Genomic DNA, 17,063 nt, shown 5'->3' with positions numbered 1-17,063 from the left:
TGATTCAACAACAGCTTAGAGCCACAGGATATTTACAGTGCAGAATGAGGTCATTTAGACTGTTATGTCTATGTTAGCTGTCTGAAAGAACAACACAGCTACTGTGATTCTCCTGCCATTTCCCAGCACACCCGGAATTTTTTTCTCTTCAGACAATTATCCAATTCTTTCAAAAGCCATGATTTTATTTTCCTCCACCATACTCTCAGGCAGCCATCCAAATCCTAACCATACGCTGGATGTAGGTGGTTTTTCTCATATCAGCTTTGCCTCTTTTGCTATTCAAGTCTCTGTTCCCTTGTGCTTAAACTTTCCATCAACAGTTTCTCCCACCTATTTTGTCTGGGCCCTTTATGATCTTGAACACCTCTATTACATCTCATTTCAATATTTATCTTCTCGAAGAACAGGTCCAGATTAATCAATCTATCCCCACGACCAAGGCTCAACTCTCAGGAACCATTCTCACAAATCCTTCTCTGGTGCCTCCACATTTTTGCTGGAGTAAGGTGCTGAGAATTGGATAAAATACTTTAGCGGAGGCCAAATCAGTGTTTCACAAAAGGCTCGTTACACCTTTCTTGCTTTTATACTCAATGCCCCACCTATAAACCTCAGGGTATAATATGCATCATTGACTGATTTCTCAACCTGCCATGTCACCTTCAATGATTTTTGCAAATATATCACCCTCTCTGCTTCTGAATTCCTTTTAGAATTGCATCATTTATTTTCTTTAAAAAATGATCATTTCAGACTTATTTGCCTTAGATTTCATCTTAGCAAGTTTTGAGAAGATTCGTAGCTCAGGTTGAGGTTCTGGATGTCGGTTTGCTCGCTGAGCTGGTAGGTTCCTTTCCAGATGTTTTGTCACCCTACTAGGTAACATCTTCAGTGGGTCCCCAGGCAAAGCATTGCTGCTGACTCCTGCTTTCTATTTATATGTTTGGGTTTCTTTGGGTTGGTGATGTCATTTCCTGTGGTGCTGTCATTTCCTGGTCTTTTTCTCAGGGGGTGGTGGATGTGTTTGTTGATAAGAGTTCTAGTTGGAATGCCATGCTTCTAGGAATTCTCATGCATGTCTGTGTTTGGCTTGTCCTAGGATGGATGCATTGTCCAGTCGAAGTGGTGTCCTTCCTCATCCGTATGTAAGGATATTAGTGAAAGGGTCATGTCGTTTTGTGGCTAGTTGATGTTCATGTATCCTGGTGGCTAGTTTTCTGCATGTTTGTCCAATATAGTGTTTGTTGCAGTCCTTGCACAGTATTTTATAAATGACATTAGTTTTGCTGGGTGTTGTATAGGGTCTTTCACGTTCATTAGCTGCTGTTTTAGTGTGTTGGCAGGTTTGCGGGCCACGATGATGTCAAGGAGTCTGAGTAGTCCGGCAGTCATTTCCGAGATGTCTTTGATGTAGGGGAGAGTGGCTGGAGTTTCTGGACTTGTTTTGTCTGCTTGTTTGGGTTTGTTGCTGAGAAATTGGCGGACTATGTTCATTGGGTACATGTTCTTTTTGATTTCATCTGCCACTTGGCCATCCATTTCATCAGCCTGTATCCTGTTGAAGTCTATCATTATCAATCTCACAATATGTCTACATTTTTGTGCTACCTGAAAATTTGTGCCCTTCACACCCAATTCTATTTCAATCAAATGAATTTTAAAAAGCAGTGTTTTCAATATGATACCTGGGGAACCCTACCGCACTTCCAGTCTGAAAAACAATCAATCAATCAATCATTCACTATTTGTTCCAACACTCAGCCAACTTCATATTCATGCTCTGCCTTTCACTCCATTGGTTTGTTATATAGATGAATGGTCGACCATAAGTAGTCCTGGATAATAGGTCCTGGGCCTTATTTGCATAGATGTAGTGCTGTTGGAGGAGCTAAGCAGGTAAATCGTATTAAAACAGAGTTAGTAGTGGCCTAGAAATAAATAATGACTTTTCATCAGCCTTGACTTCTAGCAGGAAGGTATAGAGTAACAGCAGTCTTTGGAATCTGCATCTAGGAGGTTGGGTGCTTGGGAGCCTGGAAATGAGAATCTGGAGCTGGGGAATCTCAAGGTGAGAGATCATGGGACTAGGGTGGCTATGGGTGAGGGGCTATCAGAGGAAAAGAGCAATATTAATGAGGGGAATTGTTCTGAATTATTTGTTTCTTGTTCGATAGAGCAGCAAAACTGGCAATTTATTGCACAATTCCCAGTTAACCTCAAGACGGTTTGATGCAACCTTAAAAGTAAGGAGCTAATCATTTAGGACTTAAATGAGGAGAAACCTCTTCACTCAGAGCATTGTGAATGTCACAGTCACAGAGATGTACATCACGGAAACAGACACTTCTGTCCAACTCACCCTCACCAACCAGATATCCGAACCTAATCCAGTCCCATTTGCCAGCACTTGGCCCATATCCCTCTAAAGCCTTCCTATTCATATGCCCAAACAGATGCCTTTTAAATGTTGTAATTGTACCAGCCTCCACCATTTCCTCTGGCAGCTCATTCCAAATACACACCACCCTCTGTGTGAAAAAGTTACCTCTTAGGTCCCTTATAAAATTTTCCCCTCTCACCCTAAACCTGTGCCCTCTCGTTCTGGACTCCTCCACCCCATGGAAAAGACTTTGTCTATTTATCCTATCCATGCCCCTCATGATTTTAAAAATCTCTACAAGGTCACCCCTCAGCCTCTGACGGTCCAGGGAAAACAGCCCCAACCTATTCAGCCTCTCCCTATAGCTCAAACCCTCTAACCCTGGCAATAACCTTGTAAATTTTTTCTGAACCCTTTGAATTTCAACCACAGAGTGTCATGAATGATCACCTGCATATCCAAGACAGTGACCCAAGGAATCCAGGTTTATGGGGATAGTATGGAAAGACTGAGTTAACGTACAAAGTGAACCATAATCTTATTTAAAGCATAAGCAGATAAAATGGTCTAATATTGTTTGTACTTTTATGTTCTTATGATAAAAACGAATGTTGTGAAGACTCCTTCAAAGGCCAGTTAAGAGTCAAACATATTTGTGTAGGACTTGAGTTAGACAGTGGCTCGATCCAGAAGGACGGTAGATTTCCTTACAGTTGCACAGTCCAGGCTGACCAGGTTTCCCGAACTAAACTAGTCTCATTTGCGTGCATTTGGCCTATATCTCTCTAAACCTTTCCTATTCATATACCTGTCCAAATGTCTTTTAAATGTTATAACTGTATTTGATATCTACCACTATCTCTGGCAGTTCATTCCACAGATAAACCACCCTCTGTGTGAACAAGTTGCCTGGCAGGTTTCTTTTACATCTTTCTCCTCTCACCTTCAAATTATGGCTTCTAGTTGGTTACTTTCACTTATAATATCTCTTTACCTCGAGATTCTTTAAATCCTAATTCAAATTCTCAACCTACCATGGTTGAGTTTGGTTGCCACTGTACAGAGGAATGAGAGGAATACTCCAGCTCCAATACACAGAGCTAAGTAACTTACCTTTTTGTTGGGAGGGAGTGGGTAAATTGGGGATTGCTGTTACCCGAAAATCTCAAGTCGGTGTTAATATATTTGTGTCCATGTGAGGTCAGAAGCCTGCCTCTGGTATGGTTTGATACCTCTTGTATTTCCTTGTCAAATATGGTGGGTGTCCCATTCTGGTTGTAAATGTGCACAAGTTTCCTCCCAGCTACTGTGAGAATTCAGGTGGTAAGGTAATATTTTGAAATGAGGGCTACATCATTGTGAAATAAATGTTTGAGATTAACCTGCTTCGTTTCGTTATCTTACACAAGGAAAATATTTGTTATATATATTTGGAAACTTGTTTTTTGCAAGTGCATGGCACAAAGATTACTTTAATTAAGACAGTAGCCCAGGAAGCAGGAAATTGTTTTCGGTTCATTCGTGATGGCTAAGTGGACACCAGCCACTAACCTTGCTATTGTCGCTTAAACTATAGTTAAGCAATCCAACCCCGCCAGCTATCCAACCCCGCCAGCTATCCAACCCCGTCAGCTATCCAACCCCGTCAGCTATCCAATCCAGCCAGTTATCCAACCAGCAGCTATCCAACCCTGCCAATGTAACCTTAATGTTGCCTTTGCCCACCTAGGGGTCTTTCTTTTTTTATTTTTGATCTGTCTTCACATGTCTTGCTTAAAAGCTTACCCTCCGCCTCCTGTAATGTAACTGTATCCACCAGTACCGAGTCCATAGCCATAACGTTCTCCAAGGAAAATTGGCTCTTTCGGACTGTAGCAGCTCAATAATCTTTGGAGTCTTGGGATACTATATCAAAAAATACAGTTGACCATTTGTAAGTGTGGAACATGCTAATTTAATAATGTGAAACTGTAAGCATATAAAAGCACAAAATCAGTAAGTCACTGTACATTCAAAGATTATACATTATTTATTGTTATCTTGGTTAGCAAAGTATCATGAAGCATGAAGATCAAGGAAAAAGCATCTCCTATGTGTACTACATTTGGGAAATGTACATGCATTCATTATTAACATGACAGGCTGGACTTTGTAGTAATAATGACAGCAAAATGTTAACATTATTCCCCTGGAGTTTGAACATGTTAATTATTTCCCACTTTTTAAACACACGTTTGGTGGAGATTTCTTCAGATCTTCAGGGAATTATTGTAAAAATAAATAGAATAAAAATAAATAAGTATAATTTTTATACATATAAAATACTCAAGAAGTGATTGTTAATGGAATTTTTGTAACACAGGAGGGATTCTCAGAAGCAAGCTGCATGAAAACACCATCTGTATTCCTTTACAAGAAACCTCCTTCAAGGACCAGGAAGAAATTGTGCATAGAGTGAAAACAGAAATGTAATACTTTCAACACTAATTGCTCCTCTAGCCAAGTTGTTCCAATACAGCTACAACAACAGTATCTACCTGACAATCTGGAGAACAGCACAGGTGTGTCCTAACCACAAAATGTGGGATAAATCCAACCCGGCCAATTACTGCCCCATCAGCCTGTCCTTGATCATCAGCAAAGGGATGGAAGGGGTCGTCAACAGATGCAATATCAATAACCTGTCAGCGATGTTGAGTTTGGGTTGTGATCTACACCACAAGGACTGCTGCAGTTCAACAGGCAGATTACCATCACATTGTCAGGGGTTGTTAGGGAAGTAGCAAATATAAACAGTGCTAGACAAACTCAATAGGTCCAGCAGCAGCAGTTAGCAGAGAAACAGAATTAATGTTCAACTCCTATATAATCTTTCTTCAGATCAGCTGCCAGACTTAAGAGTTTTTCCAGTGGTTTCCATTTTTATTTCAGATTTCCAGCATTTGCAATATTTGTTTTTATATCGGCATTTAAATGCTGGCCTCCTCCATGACATCCTCCCCCAATGAAAGAATGGAAAAAGGTGCCTTACTGTAGATCACATGTCTGCCTCCCCTCCTTGTATCCATTTTCCCCTCCAGCTTCTGAAGCTTTGCTGAGCAAATGCAGTTCTACTATTATGTGTGCTTCCAGTGTCCCTCTAAATATTATGTCCTCAATTGGGCTTCTGCCTTTTCATCCTGCCTGCTTCTTCTAATTGGATATCAAACCTGGCTGCAATCTATTAACTGACTGACAGCAGTTCAATTCATCCAGTCATGCTACTACTCACAGGGTGATATTACCAAAGTGATATCATCCTGATGCACTGTTAGAAACTCATAGCCTATGATTTTGTCTTATTAGTGTTAATGAAATAACAGCACAAAGGAAACTTCAATCCTTGTCCAGTTCCTCCCAGTGATAGCATTTAATGGCACAAAAGTTTCTTAAATCTTCAAGGCTTGACCCATCATCAGGAGTTTGACATCGGCGATCACATTCACTACTGGCAAGCTACAGGGACAGATCTTTCTAGGATAATGTGTTGCACCTTTGAAAAGTACCTTAATTAAATAGTTATAAAATGGAGGAGTAAAGGTGCCCTCTTGCAAAGATTACAAAAACTAGAGCACATATACAAGAGTCAGTTGTTTAGCTTTATGGACTGGAATATGGTGAAGATTGACGCTTCAGTTGTACGAAGCGGTGATGAGAACGCACATCTGAAATACCCATTTCGAATCTGGCAGCAAATTTTAGGCAAGACCATTAGCCTTTGGGGTAGCACAGTTCACTTTCACTGGAATAATGCTGGCTTCAATGGATTAAATTATGAGAATAACCTACATAAACGTCATTCATACTTCTTTGGGTCTAGCAGGTCTGTGGAATTACCAGGCTGTTACTTAACATTTTCTTTTAGGTCTGCCTCAGCCTATGAGCTGAAAACAAAAGAACTTATGCTTCTCATTTTAATAGCTGTATTTTTTTTTCTTTTTAGAGTCATACAGCATGGAAACAAACCCTTTAGTCCAACCAATTGATATAACACTATGAGATAGCATTATTACTATTTGAGTGCTTCCACAATCTTACTTTATCACAGTGAGGGAAGAAGCCTATAGGTTCACAGTTTAATTGATATCACAAAGTGGTTATTAATGAATTTGGTGACATTGATGTGGGACTTTGAAAATGAATATTTGTTGTTATAAGGGATTAAGTACTTGAGGGCATTTAAACAGACAACAGCTTCCAAACCCATGATCACTACACCTTGAACGATAAAGGCAACAGATATATGGGAACATCCTCACCTGAAAGTTTCCCTCCAAGCCACTCATCATCTTGACTTGGAAATATGTCATCATCCCTCCTGTGTCACTGAGTCAAAATCCTGGAACTCCCTCCCTAACAGAGTTTTGGGTCTACCTACTACAAAGGGACTACAACAGTTTGAGAGGCAGTCACCAACACATTCTCAAGGTCAACTATGGATGGACTTTACTTTATTTCATCTCAGCATAATTCCTGATATTTGTCCACATGAAATGGCTTGGACATAAGGGAAAAGGTTAATACATAGAAGGATAGATAGGCATGGATTGGCAAGAAATTGACATAGGTGATTATAAGGGACCAAGGGTTTGGGGAGGGTGAAGTCATGAACAGGTGAGGATCAGAGGCCTAATATTTTGCAAAACAACTTGTTTTTTAAACTCCTTCATGTAACGTGGGTGCACTTGCTACACCAAGATTTATTCCCCATTCTTAATTGCCCACAGTCAGCTACATTGTGCTGTGGACGTGGAGTCACATGTTGGCCAGATCGGGTAAGGATGGCAAATTTCCTTCCTTAAAGGACATTTGTGAACCAGATGGCTTTTGTTGACAATGGTTTCATGGTCCTCATTAGACTCTAAATTCCATCATCTGCCATTATGGGATTCGAACCCAGGTCACTAGAACAGTATCTGGGTCTTTAGATTAATAATGTGGCAATGATAACATTTGGCCACTGCTTCCTAAATGCAAGAGAATTAATCCACCTCTGTACTTAGCAGCTCTGTGGCCACACTGAGTGACTCGCCTGACTCTATCCTAAACCCACACTCGCAGAAGAATGACCTGAGCTTTGAGGCACTTTCTGAGGCAGGCTCAGCAAGTGGGCAGATTTCTTGATTTTGTGCAACGGCATCAGGAATAAAAAATATAGACCTTACTGTCTTTGTTAATCAAAACGTTGCTTAGTTACAATACTAAACATGCACTAGAAACAGATAGCTTAGTAATAACTTCTGTGGAAGAAACCGCTAATATAGACAAGTCAAAAACAATCATTTACTAAATTAATTTGCCTTAAGTGATAGATAAAGTATGGTATTATGGGCTGTGAAGTGGGAATATTACTTCTTCATCTTACAATGAACTCATCAATATGGTGTATTCCAGCTTTGTTTGCTATTCAATGAAACAGCACATCCATACTTCACGCTGAGAATGACTTACCTGATTTCGAAAAAATTCAGCACTGTCAGCAGGATACAGAAAAACAATGAATTTTCAAAATTAAATTGGAAGCAAAATCCTGAGATTTAAGTGAACAATGATCGAGACAAAAGCAAAAAAAAAAACGTAACAGTTGAACAGAAAGGATATGCCAACTGATTAATATGATATCTGAAAGGACAAGAAGCTGTAGAGATGAGAGCAAAACATTAAATGTTTCTATTTAAGTTCAAGGTGAAAATATGATTAATGTGAAATCCTGTTGAAACTTTGCTCTTATTGAGAAAAACGTATTATGGGAATGATATGCATTCATTCAAATTCAGAGCGGTTAATAGGGTCTACTCATAAACAGTCTTTTGCAAAATTCCACAAAGTCTCAGATGTTAAATCCAGCATTTAACTGAGTACCAAAGGACAAAATGAGTTAGGATTTCACTTCCCAAGTCTGTTTTGATTTCTCCCCGATGTAATAAAACAAAAAATTGTGGACGCTGGAAACCTGAAAGAAAAACAGAAATTGCTGGTGAAACTTGGCAACACCTGTGGAGACAAAGCAGAGTTAAATTCATCAGATTTTTTCTGGTTGGATTTAATGCACATGAGTTATAGAATGGTTTCTGTTTTGAAGCAGTAATGCAGTGATCATAGTACAAAATATCCATGAGTATGAAATGTGGAGAGGCAAAAGGTTTTTAGTTTAGGAAGGTGTCGGGTGCACAGACTTGGTGGGCCGAAGCACCTGTTCCTGTACTGTCCTTTTCTCTGTTCAATATGCTCAACAGTGAGTACGAACAGCTCTTTGGAATACTGTGTTCCATGATTCACATCGTTTTGAATGATGGAATTTCTCTTCAACTAGGCCTTAAGTAATCAACCTGAAATGATAAAGTTCTCTTCTGCAGGCCATGATTGAATCTGCCTCTGACACATTGTCAGGAGTGTACTTCAGATGATGACCACTTGCTGTGTCAAAAGGACAATGCTTGCTTTACTAATCAACTTTAATACGGGTCATCTTGTTCTCATTATTTCCACAAATGGAATCAGTTTCTCCCAATCTACACTCTCCAAATCCTCATGGTTTTCAATAACTCCATCAAAACTCTTTTCAGCCTTCTGTTCTAACCCCGTTCTGAAGAGCAGTCCATTTTTAAAAAAATCTTAACTTATTTGTTCATGGGCTGTGGGTGTTGCTAGCTAGGCCAGCAATTAAAGGCTTTCCCTAACTGCCCTGAAGAAGATGCTGGTGAACTGCCAGCTCACACTGCCACAGTCTTGGGGGGTACAGGCATCGACAGTGCAGAGAGGAAGAGACTTCCAGGATTTTAACCCGGGGGCTTGCAGGTGACAATGCTGTCCTTCTTGACAGTTGAAGTTGTTGGTTTGGAAGGTGCTGTTGAAGAAACCTTAGTGACTTTCTGCGGTGTATCTTTCAGATGGGTACACACTACTGCTGCTATGCTTTGGAGGTGAAAGGAGTGTATCAGGTGCCGATTAATCAAGGTTTGCCTGAGTGGTGCTGGAGCAGCACTCATCTGGGCAAGTGGAAATGAATCACACATCGAATAGCCTTTATTGTCACGTGCACTCAAATGAGTGCAGTGAAAAGTTTGTAATGTCGCCTCTCAGCACCATCTTAGGTACACAGTATCTAGGTACAGATATTTTAAGTGTTGGCATGGATTAATTAAAAATATAGGTTAGCATGGAACAAAGTTAAAAAGTCCAGAATGACAATAAAAAGTGACTATATAGTACTTCAATTCCATTCCATCTCCAACACGAGCCCATGCCCTCTGGCCTCTGAATATGAGGCTATGTTGCCTCCATTTGCTGGCCTTCACCAAGGACTTGCTTTGCTGGGGGTCCCAGCCCATGCTCGCTCTGCTGCCGCCATGGGACTCAACTCGTGCGTTCTGCTCCTGCCCGGGCTCCATCCACAACCCATCTCCCTTGACTCCAGGTAGGGCAGTCAAACATTGGGGGAAGAAAAAAGATGCTACAAAGAGGAGAAAAAAAGGAAAAGGAAAAGGAACTGTCGAACAGGAGAGCTCCGATGGTAGCATCCTACTCATGTACCTTATGGATAATGGATAGGCTTTGGGGTGACAGGAGGTGAAGTATTTACCACAGAACTCCCAGTGTCTCGCCTGCTCTTGCAGCCACAATATGTATATGGCTAGACCAGTTCAGTTTCTGGTCAATAGCAACCTCTCAGAATGTTGATAGTAGGGGATTAAGCTATGGTAAAACAATCGAATATCAAAAGTCAGTAGTTAGATCTCTCTTGTTGGAGATGGCTATTGCCAGGCACTTGTTAAGCATGTATGTTACTTGCCGTTTATCAGTTCCATCCTAGACATTGTTCAGATTTTGTTGCATATGAATACGAATGACTTCAATATCTGAAGAATCATGAAAGGTGCTGAAACTTGTGCAATCATCAGCAAATATCCCCTCTTTTGACCTTCAGATGGAGGGAAAACAGCTGAAGATGGTTGGATTGAGACATTACGACCAACATCCTGAGGAACTCCGACAGAGATGTCCTGGAGCAGAACTAATTGACCTCCAACAAACCCAACTGTCTTCCATTGCGCCAGATATTACAGCAATCAATGGACAATTTATCCACATACTTTGTCAAATGCTACCTTGATATCAAAGGCAATCTTTTTCACCTCACCTCACGAGTTTAGTTCTTCCATTCATATTTGATTAGATTAGATTAGATTAGATTAGATTACTTAATTTATCCACATACTTTGTCAAATGCTACCTTGATATCAAAGGCAATCTTTTTCACCTCACCTCACGAGTTTAGTTCTTCCATTCATATTTGGACCAAGACTGAAATGAGGCCTTGAGATGGGTGGCCCTGACAGAACCCAAAGCATCAGTAAGTAGGGTGTTCCTATTCAGTTGCCACTTTATAACATTGTCCACGACCCTTTCCATCACGTTACTGATGATCAAGAGTAAACATAATTGACCAGATTTGATTTGTCCATTTTTTGTACACAGGATATACCTAGGCAATATTCTGCAATTTCAGGTAGGATCTAGTGTTGTAGCTTCTCTAATCGATGTAGCTAAGTATCTCATTCTAGAAACCATACTCATGAATTATTTTAGAACATACTTTCACCTTTTTTCACACCTTAATAAGGAAAAATGTGGTCCCCAGAACTGAACACAATTGTTCAAGTTAATGTTTTATGCAAGTGTATGATAACTTCCCGGATTTTATTTACCCCGTTGCCTCTATTTATACAGCCCAAGACTCCAAATATTTTTTATAACTGTTCTCTCACTGTGCATGGTCCCCTTCAATGATTTGTGTACATACACCTCAGGTGTGTTTACTTTACCTACCTTTAGACTTGCAGCCTTTGCATGATTTTGACTGTCCCCATTCTTGCCACCAAAATGCGGCACTTCACACTTCATCTAGTATCTGTCTGCCCAAACCACCAACCATTTGATTTTCTTTTGAGGCTTCATATTATTCTGCCTCAGTTCACATTACTTCCAAATTTGTTTCTGTAACTGTTTTAATTCTGTCCTGTACTCCAAAGTTTGGGTTCAGCAGAAGTACCCTCCCTATATCCTTTGACTCCCTTAGAGACCAAACCTCTGTTTCTCTCAGCCTTACATATATTCAATGATAGAAACTCCGCAACCCTCAGAAGTAAAGGATTCTGAGTCTTTTGAATGAAGCAATTCCTCTAAACTTTGGTCCTAAATAACTGGCTCATTATTTTGAGACTGTGCCCCAATGTTTTAGAATCTGTGACTAGCAACAATCCTATCAAGCCTCTTCAGAACCTTGCAGACTTCATTGAAATCACCTCTATTCTCTTAAGCTTAGAAGATTGGAAGACTCAGCCTTGCTCAGTGTGACCTCACTGTACAACCCCATAATTCTCGCAACTATTTTATTGAAGTTTTGTATTACTTCCTCTAATTTCCTAAATGTGGAGACCAAACAGCACACAGTCATCCAGATACAGCCTCACCAAAATCCTGTATAATTCTAACAAGGAAGGCTTTGTTTTTGTACTTTAATCACATTGCAATAAAGGCCAATAAGCCATTTGGCTTTCTAATTGTTTGCTGTACCTACATACTTACATTCTGCGTACCTTGTGCAAGAGTCAGTTTGAACTTAAAAACTTACAAGTTTCAATCCTTTTAAAAAACATCCTGCATTTCTATTCTTATAACCAAAGTGAATTATTACACTTCCCTACTTATCCTCCATTTCCAACTTTTTGCTCATTCACTTAACGCACCTTCATCACTTTGTAGCCTGTGTCCTCTTCACAGCTTACCTTTCCACTTAGCTTTGTAACATTAGCAATCTGAGATGAAGCGACACAGAGTAATGTGTCAAAGACATTAATCTACATTTAAAAACCGCTGAGGCCCGAGTACTGACCTTTGTTGTACAGTCTGTCTAAAATCTCTTCCTCAACACAGGGACAAGATGGTGGCCCCAAAGTAGCAGCATTCAGGATCCTGCTCATTCGCTGCTTTTTTCATCCTTTTTTCTTCTTCTTCTTTTTCTACTTTTTTTCTCTACAGTTCTTTCTTATCTTTTGCTTTTGGGGACATCAGCGGCAATGGAATTGTTGATGTCAGCGACAGCAATTAGCCTGGACCCAGCAGTGAGACTCGAGGTGGTGGCACTGGCATCGATGGCGGCTCCGATGTCAATGCTGGTTCAAAGGGTCACACTGATGCATTTGTTCAGGAAGGTTGTGGACTCTGAACTTCAATCGATTCCTAGATGGCAGCAGCGTCGGTGAGGTGGACCAAGCAGTGAGTGATGGCGCTGGAGATTAGCAACTCTGCCATTGATGGGGCCAGCGCAGGCAGTGGCAAGGCACAGGACTCGGGGCAATGGTGGCGGCACTGCAGCATTGGTGAGTCCAGCGTAGGTGATATTGGTGAACCAGGCTCAAGACTCTTGGCAGTGGCAACGAGGGTGATCTGGACATTTTCTTTTCCTTTTGTTTCTGTTTCTTTAATTTCTGCTCTTGTTTTTAATTCTCTCTATTGTATTCTAAGGTGGCACTGGAGCCAACCAACTTAGGAAACATTGCACCAGCATTTTTGATAGAAATTGACACACCACTGCGATAAACAAGGATGCTGCCTGGTTTGAACAAATATAATGAAGACAAACTTGATATTTTAAAACTGTTGTATTAGAACAGGGAAACTTAAGGGTTTAATAAAAACATTAGATAAGTACTGGAAATATTCACCAGGTACGGCAACATTTGTGCAGAGAGAATTAATGGTTTCAGAATTGGAGAAAGTTAAAGGCTTCACAGATCTCAAGCTAGAATGACGCTGGTAGGGGAGGTGCTCACATTAAATCCAGCTAAGGCCCATCTCCTGCCTGCCCCACTGTATTACAGTCCCCAGTGCAATTATACCAATGGCAGAGGTGGTGTCAAGCAAACCGTCTACTTGTGGGCCAATTGAGGTCATTAAATGGAAGTTGATGCACATTTAAAGGTCTCACTTTGCCGGTTGCTGGAAATTATATAGCAGTGAGAGTGGAGAAAAGATACGCCTCACTACAATAATCAAAACCACAACAACCACAATCATTCACACATCCTCCATGACTCCCCACAAAAATGTGCACAATGGATAGCTACGTAGTTTCACAATATAATGTTCTTTATTCAAGTACAATAGGTCAGACTTCTAGAGTAGAGTAGCTTTTATTTGTCATTTCTACCATATACAATTGATACAGTAAAAATGAGACAGCATTCCTCCAGTGCTGAGGGTGCTACATGGACAGCACAAACTACACGATCATACACAGCATAAAGTGCAGAGGAAGTGCAAAACACTCAAGTTACAGTGCAATAATATAAAAGAATTTCAGATCAGAAAGGGTCCGATTACACTGTGTTAAGGAGCCTGATGGCTTGGGGGAAGAAACTGTTGCACAGTCTGGCTGTGAGAGACCGAATGCCAGATGGCAGGATGGAGAAGAGTTGGGTGAGAGGCGTGTGTGGTCTTCAACAATGCTCTTAGCGTGTCGAGTGCAGCGTGTGATGTAAATGTCTATAATGGTGGGAAGAGAGACCCCGATGATCTTCTCAGCTGTCCTCACTATCTGTTGTAGGGTCTTGCGATTTGAGAGGGTGCATTTCCTGAACCAGGCAGTAGTGCAGCAGTTCAGGGTACTCACAATGAACCCTCTTTGGAATGTGGTGAGGATGGAGGGTGGGAGGTGGGCTTTCCTCAGGCTGCACAGAAAATAGAGATATTATGGAGCTGGTGTTGAGATTCTCCGTCAGGTGTACACCGAGAAATGTGGTGCTCTGCATGATCTCCATGGGGGAGCGCCGACATCCAGCGGAGAGTGCCGCTCTGTGCCCTCCTGAAGTTAACAATCATCTCTTTCATCTTGACCACGTTCAGAGACAGGTTGTTGGCTCTGCACCAGTCCATTAGCCGCTGCACCTCCTCTCTGTATGCTGGCTTGTCGTTCCTGTTCATGAAACCCACTACAGTCATATCATCAGTGAACTTGATGATGTGGTTTGACCTGTGCATCATTGCACAGTCACGTGTCAGCAGGGTGAGCAGGAGTGGACTGAGCACATTGCCCTGGGGGCCCTATGCTCAGGGTCTTGGTGTTGGAGATGCTGTTCCTGATCTGGACTGACTGAGATCTCCCAGTCAGGAAGTCCACATCCAGTTACGAAGGGAGGTATTTAGGCCCAGCAGACTCAGCTTTCCAATCAGATGCTGAGGAATGATAGTATTAAATGCCGAACTGGAGTCTATGAACAGTAGTCTGATCTAGGTGTCTTTCAGGTTCAGATGGAGGATAGTAGAAATGGCATTATATGTTGAGCAGTTGGGTCGATATACGAACTGCAGGATGTTCAGCAGTGGGGCAGCGGGGTCTTACTGGGTTTGATTAACAGAAGCAAGGGTTCAAGAGGGAGGTAGATACTGTTGGAAAGCGCACTGTAGCTTTCTATGGAGCATTAGTTTAAGTGGAATGAATGGTATCCCCCAACTCTCTAACAATGCGTTCAATTCCAGTCTCCATCCTATAGGAAGGATGTTGAAACTTGAAAGGGTTCAGAAAAGATTTACAAGGATGTTGCGAGGGTAGAGGGTTTGCCTCATCACAAGCCTGTCGAAGCACTTCATGACGATGGGTGTAAGTGCAATGGGGCGGTAGTTGTTGAGACTGGACGCTGAAGACATCTTTGGCACAGGGACAATGGTAGTGGCCATCAGAGTGATGTTGATGATGTCCATGAGAACAGCCGCCAGTACCTCCTTGCTGCCACATTGTTCTGTGCCTCAAATTGTGCATAAAACATGTTCAACTTATCCGGGAGGGAGACATCACCAGCACAAGCAGGCAATGCTGTTCTATGGTTGGAGACAGCCTGGATGCTCTTCCACATGCTCCATGCATTGCCGCTGTCCTGAAAGTGACTGTGTATTTTCTGTGCATATGCACACTTTCTTGTTGAAGAAGTATGCAAATTCTTGTCTGACAACAGCTTTCATCTTCAAGTTTCACGGATATACTTACAATCAACGAGTTATTCTTCTACAAACCCCCTCTTTCTTCATGGAAGTCCTGATGGAATAGCTTTCCAGACTTCCTTTCCAACCAACAACATCCTGGTTTATAGTTCGCAGATCACTGATGGGGAGCACCTAACTCTTTAGTGTCATCATGCTAATCACACATTTTTCGAGGTTTTAGATTTTATTAAGCAACTCTCAAATTACTTCCAGAAGCTCATGTCACCCTTTCTGCAAAACTGAACTCTTCCTGATAATCACCTGTTTGCCTCACAAGAATTCAGTGCCGCATTTGTGTCTTCACCCTCCAGCTACTCTGTTTATAAGCTTTCCTTTTCTCTCTACTGTAGTAGTTTCTGCATTTACTGATCACATAGCATTATTCTGCACTTCCTTCCTGATGGCACTGCTTCTAAGTCATGGGTCACCAGTACTCACTGACTAATATTTCATATGACTTAAAAGAAACTTAGTGTTCGCTTTACAGTTGAGGCCCACTCTTTAAGATGCTTGTGGAATATATTTGAAAGGAACTTCTAAGAAATTACAAATTTTCCTTACTGCACGGCTTCCTAAAGGTCATTGCATAATGTTGATCTCAATTACAAAGAAAAATACTACAGACGCTGGAAATCCAAATTAAAAAACAGAAGATGCGGGAGAAACTCAGCAGGTCTGGAAGCATTTGTGGAGAAAGACAGCGTTAACTTCAGGTTAGAAGAGGTCATATCAGAAGTGAAACATTACTCTGTTACTCTCTCCATAGATGCTTCTCCAGCACTTCCTATTTATTATTGTTGAATTCAATGTCTTCATAGAACATTGTAAAATATCTAAACAAAAGGTGAAATGCTATTCCATGAGCTTTCTTTGAGCTTCATTAAACCAGGTTAGAACACCAAGGACAGAGCAGATGGGCATGGGGAATTAAAACATCAAGCAACGGGAAGTTGAGGGTCATGCTCAGAGACAGAATGTGGGTTACATTAGCAGCATTGTGTGCATCCCAACTACAGGAGAATACAAATTAGTGAATGCTTCATCTAGAAAACGTGTTTGGGACTCTGGCTCTTGGGAATTGAGGACCTAAAAGGGTGATGTTGCATTTCCTATACTTGTATGGGCATGTTTTGTGGAAAGGTGAGGGAAAGATGGGGGCGACTGAAGAGTAGATATGATATCTTTGAGAGTACTGAAAAGGGAAGGGAAAGGAAGATGGTGACAGTATAATCCTGGAGGGGGCAGAAATGGCCGGAACCAATCAGTTGAATGTGGAGGCTAGTCAGGTGTCAATTAAGGACAAAGAGAATGCTGCAAAAGTCCTCGCAAGGTATGGGAGTGGAAGATTTGGGAGTGTACAAATGCAGAAAACAGGACAAAGTTGAAGGCCCCATCAAAGGTAAAAACAATGACTGCAGATGCTGGAAACCAGAGTCTAGATTAGAGTATGCTGGAAAAGCACAGCAGGTCAGGCAGCATCCGAGGAGCAGTAAAATCGACGTTTCGGGCAAAAGCCCTTCATCAGGAATACAGGCAGAGAGCTTGAATGGTGGAGAGATAAGTGAGAGGAGGGTGGGGGTGGGGAGAAAGTAGCATAGAG

At 41.4% G+C, this 17,063-nt stretch overlaps 1 protein-coding gene across 2 annotated transcripts in view; it reads right to left on the bottom strand.

Moving 5' to 3' along the window:
- The window catches only part of b3glcta (beta 3-glucosyltransferase a), a 176,530-nt gene that overhangs the window by 15,243 nt on the left and 144,224 nt on the right, over positions 1-17,063 (bottom strand). Inside the window, exon 13 of one of the 2 annotated variants that reach the window (XM_043692052.1) lies at positions 4,169-4,288. In XM_043692052.1, coding sequence (XP_043547987.1) covers positions 4,169-4,288 — 120 coding nt within the window. Of the gene's footprint in view, positions 1-4,168; positions 4,289-8,049; positions 8,376-17,063 lie in introns of those variants that run through there. The other variant, XM_043692053.1, reaches the window with a different exon arrangement.

Source organism: Chiloscyllium plagiosum, chromosome 6 (genome assembly GCF_004010195.1).
Source record: "Chiloscyllium plagiosum isolate BGI_BamShark_2017 chromosome 6, ASM401019v2, whole genome shotgun sequence".
Taxonomy (NCBI): domain Eukaryota; kingdom Metazoa; phylum Chordata; class Chondrichthyes; order Orectolobiformes; family Hemiscylliidae; genus Chiloscyllium; species Chiloscyllium plagiosum.
This window is presented reverse-complemented; position numbering and strand designations above follow the sequence as displayed.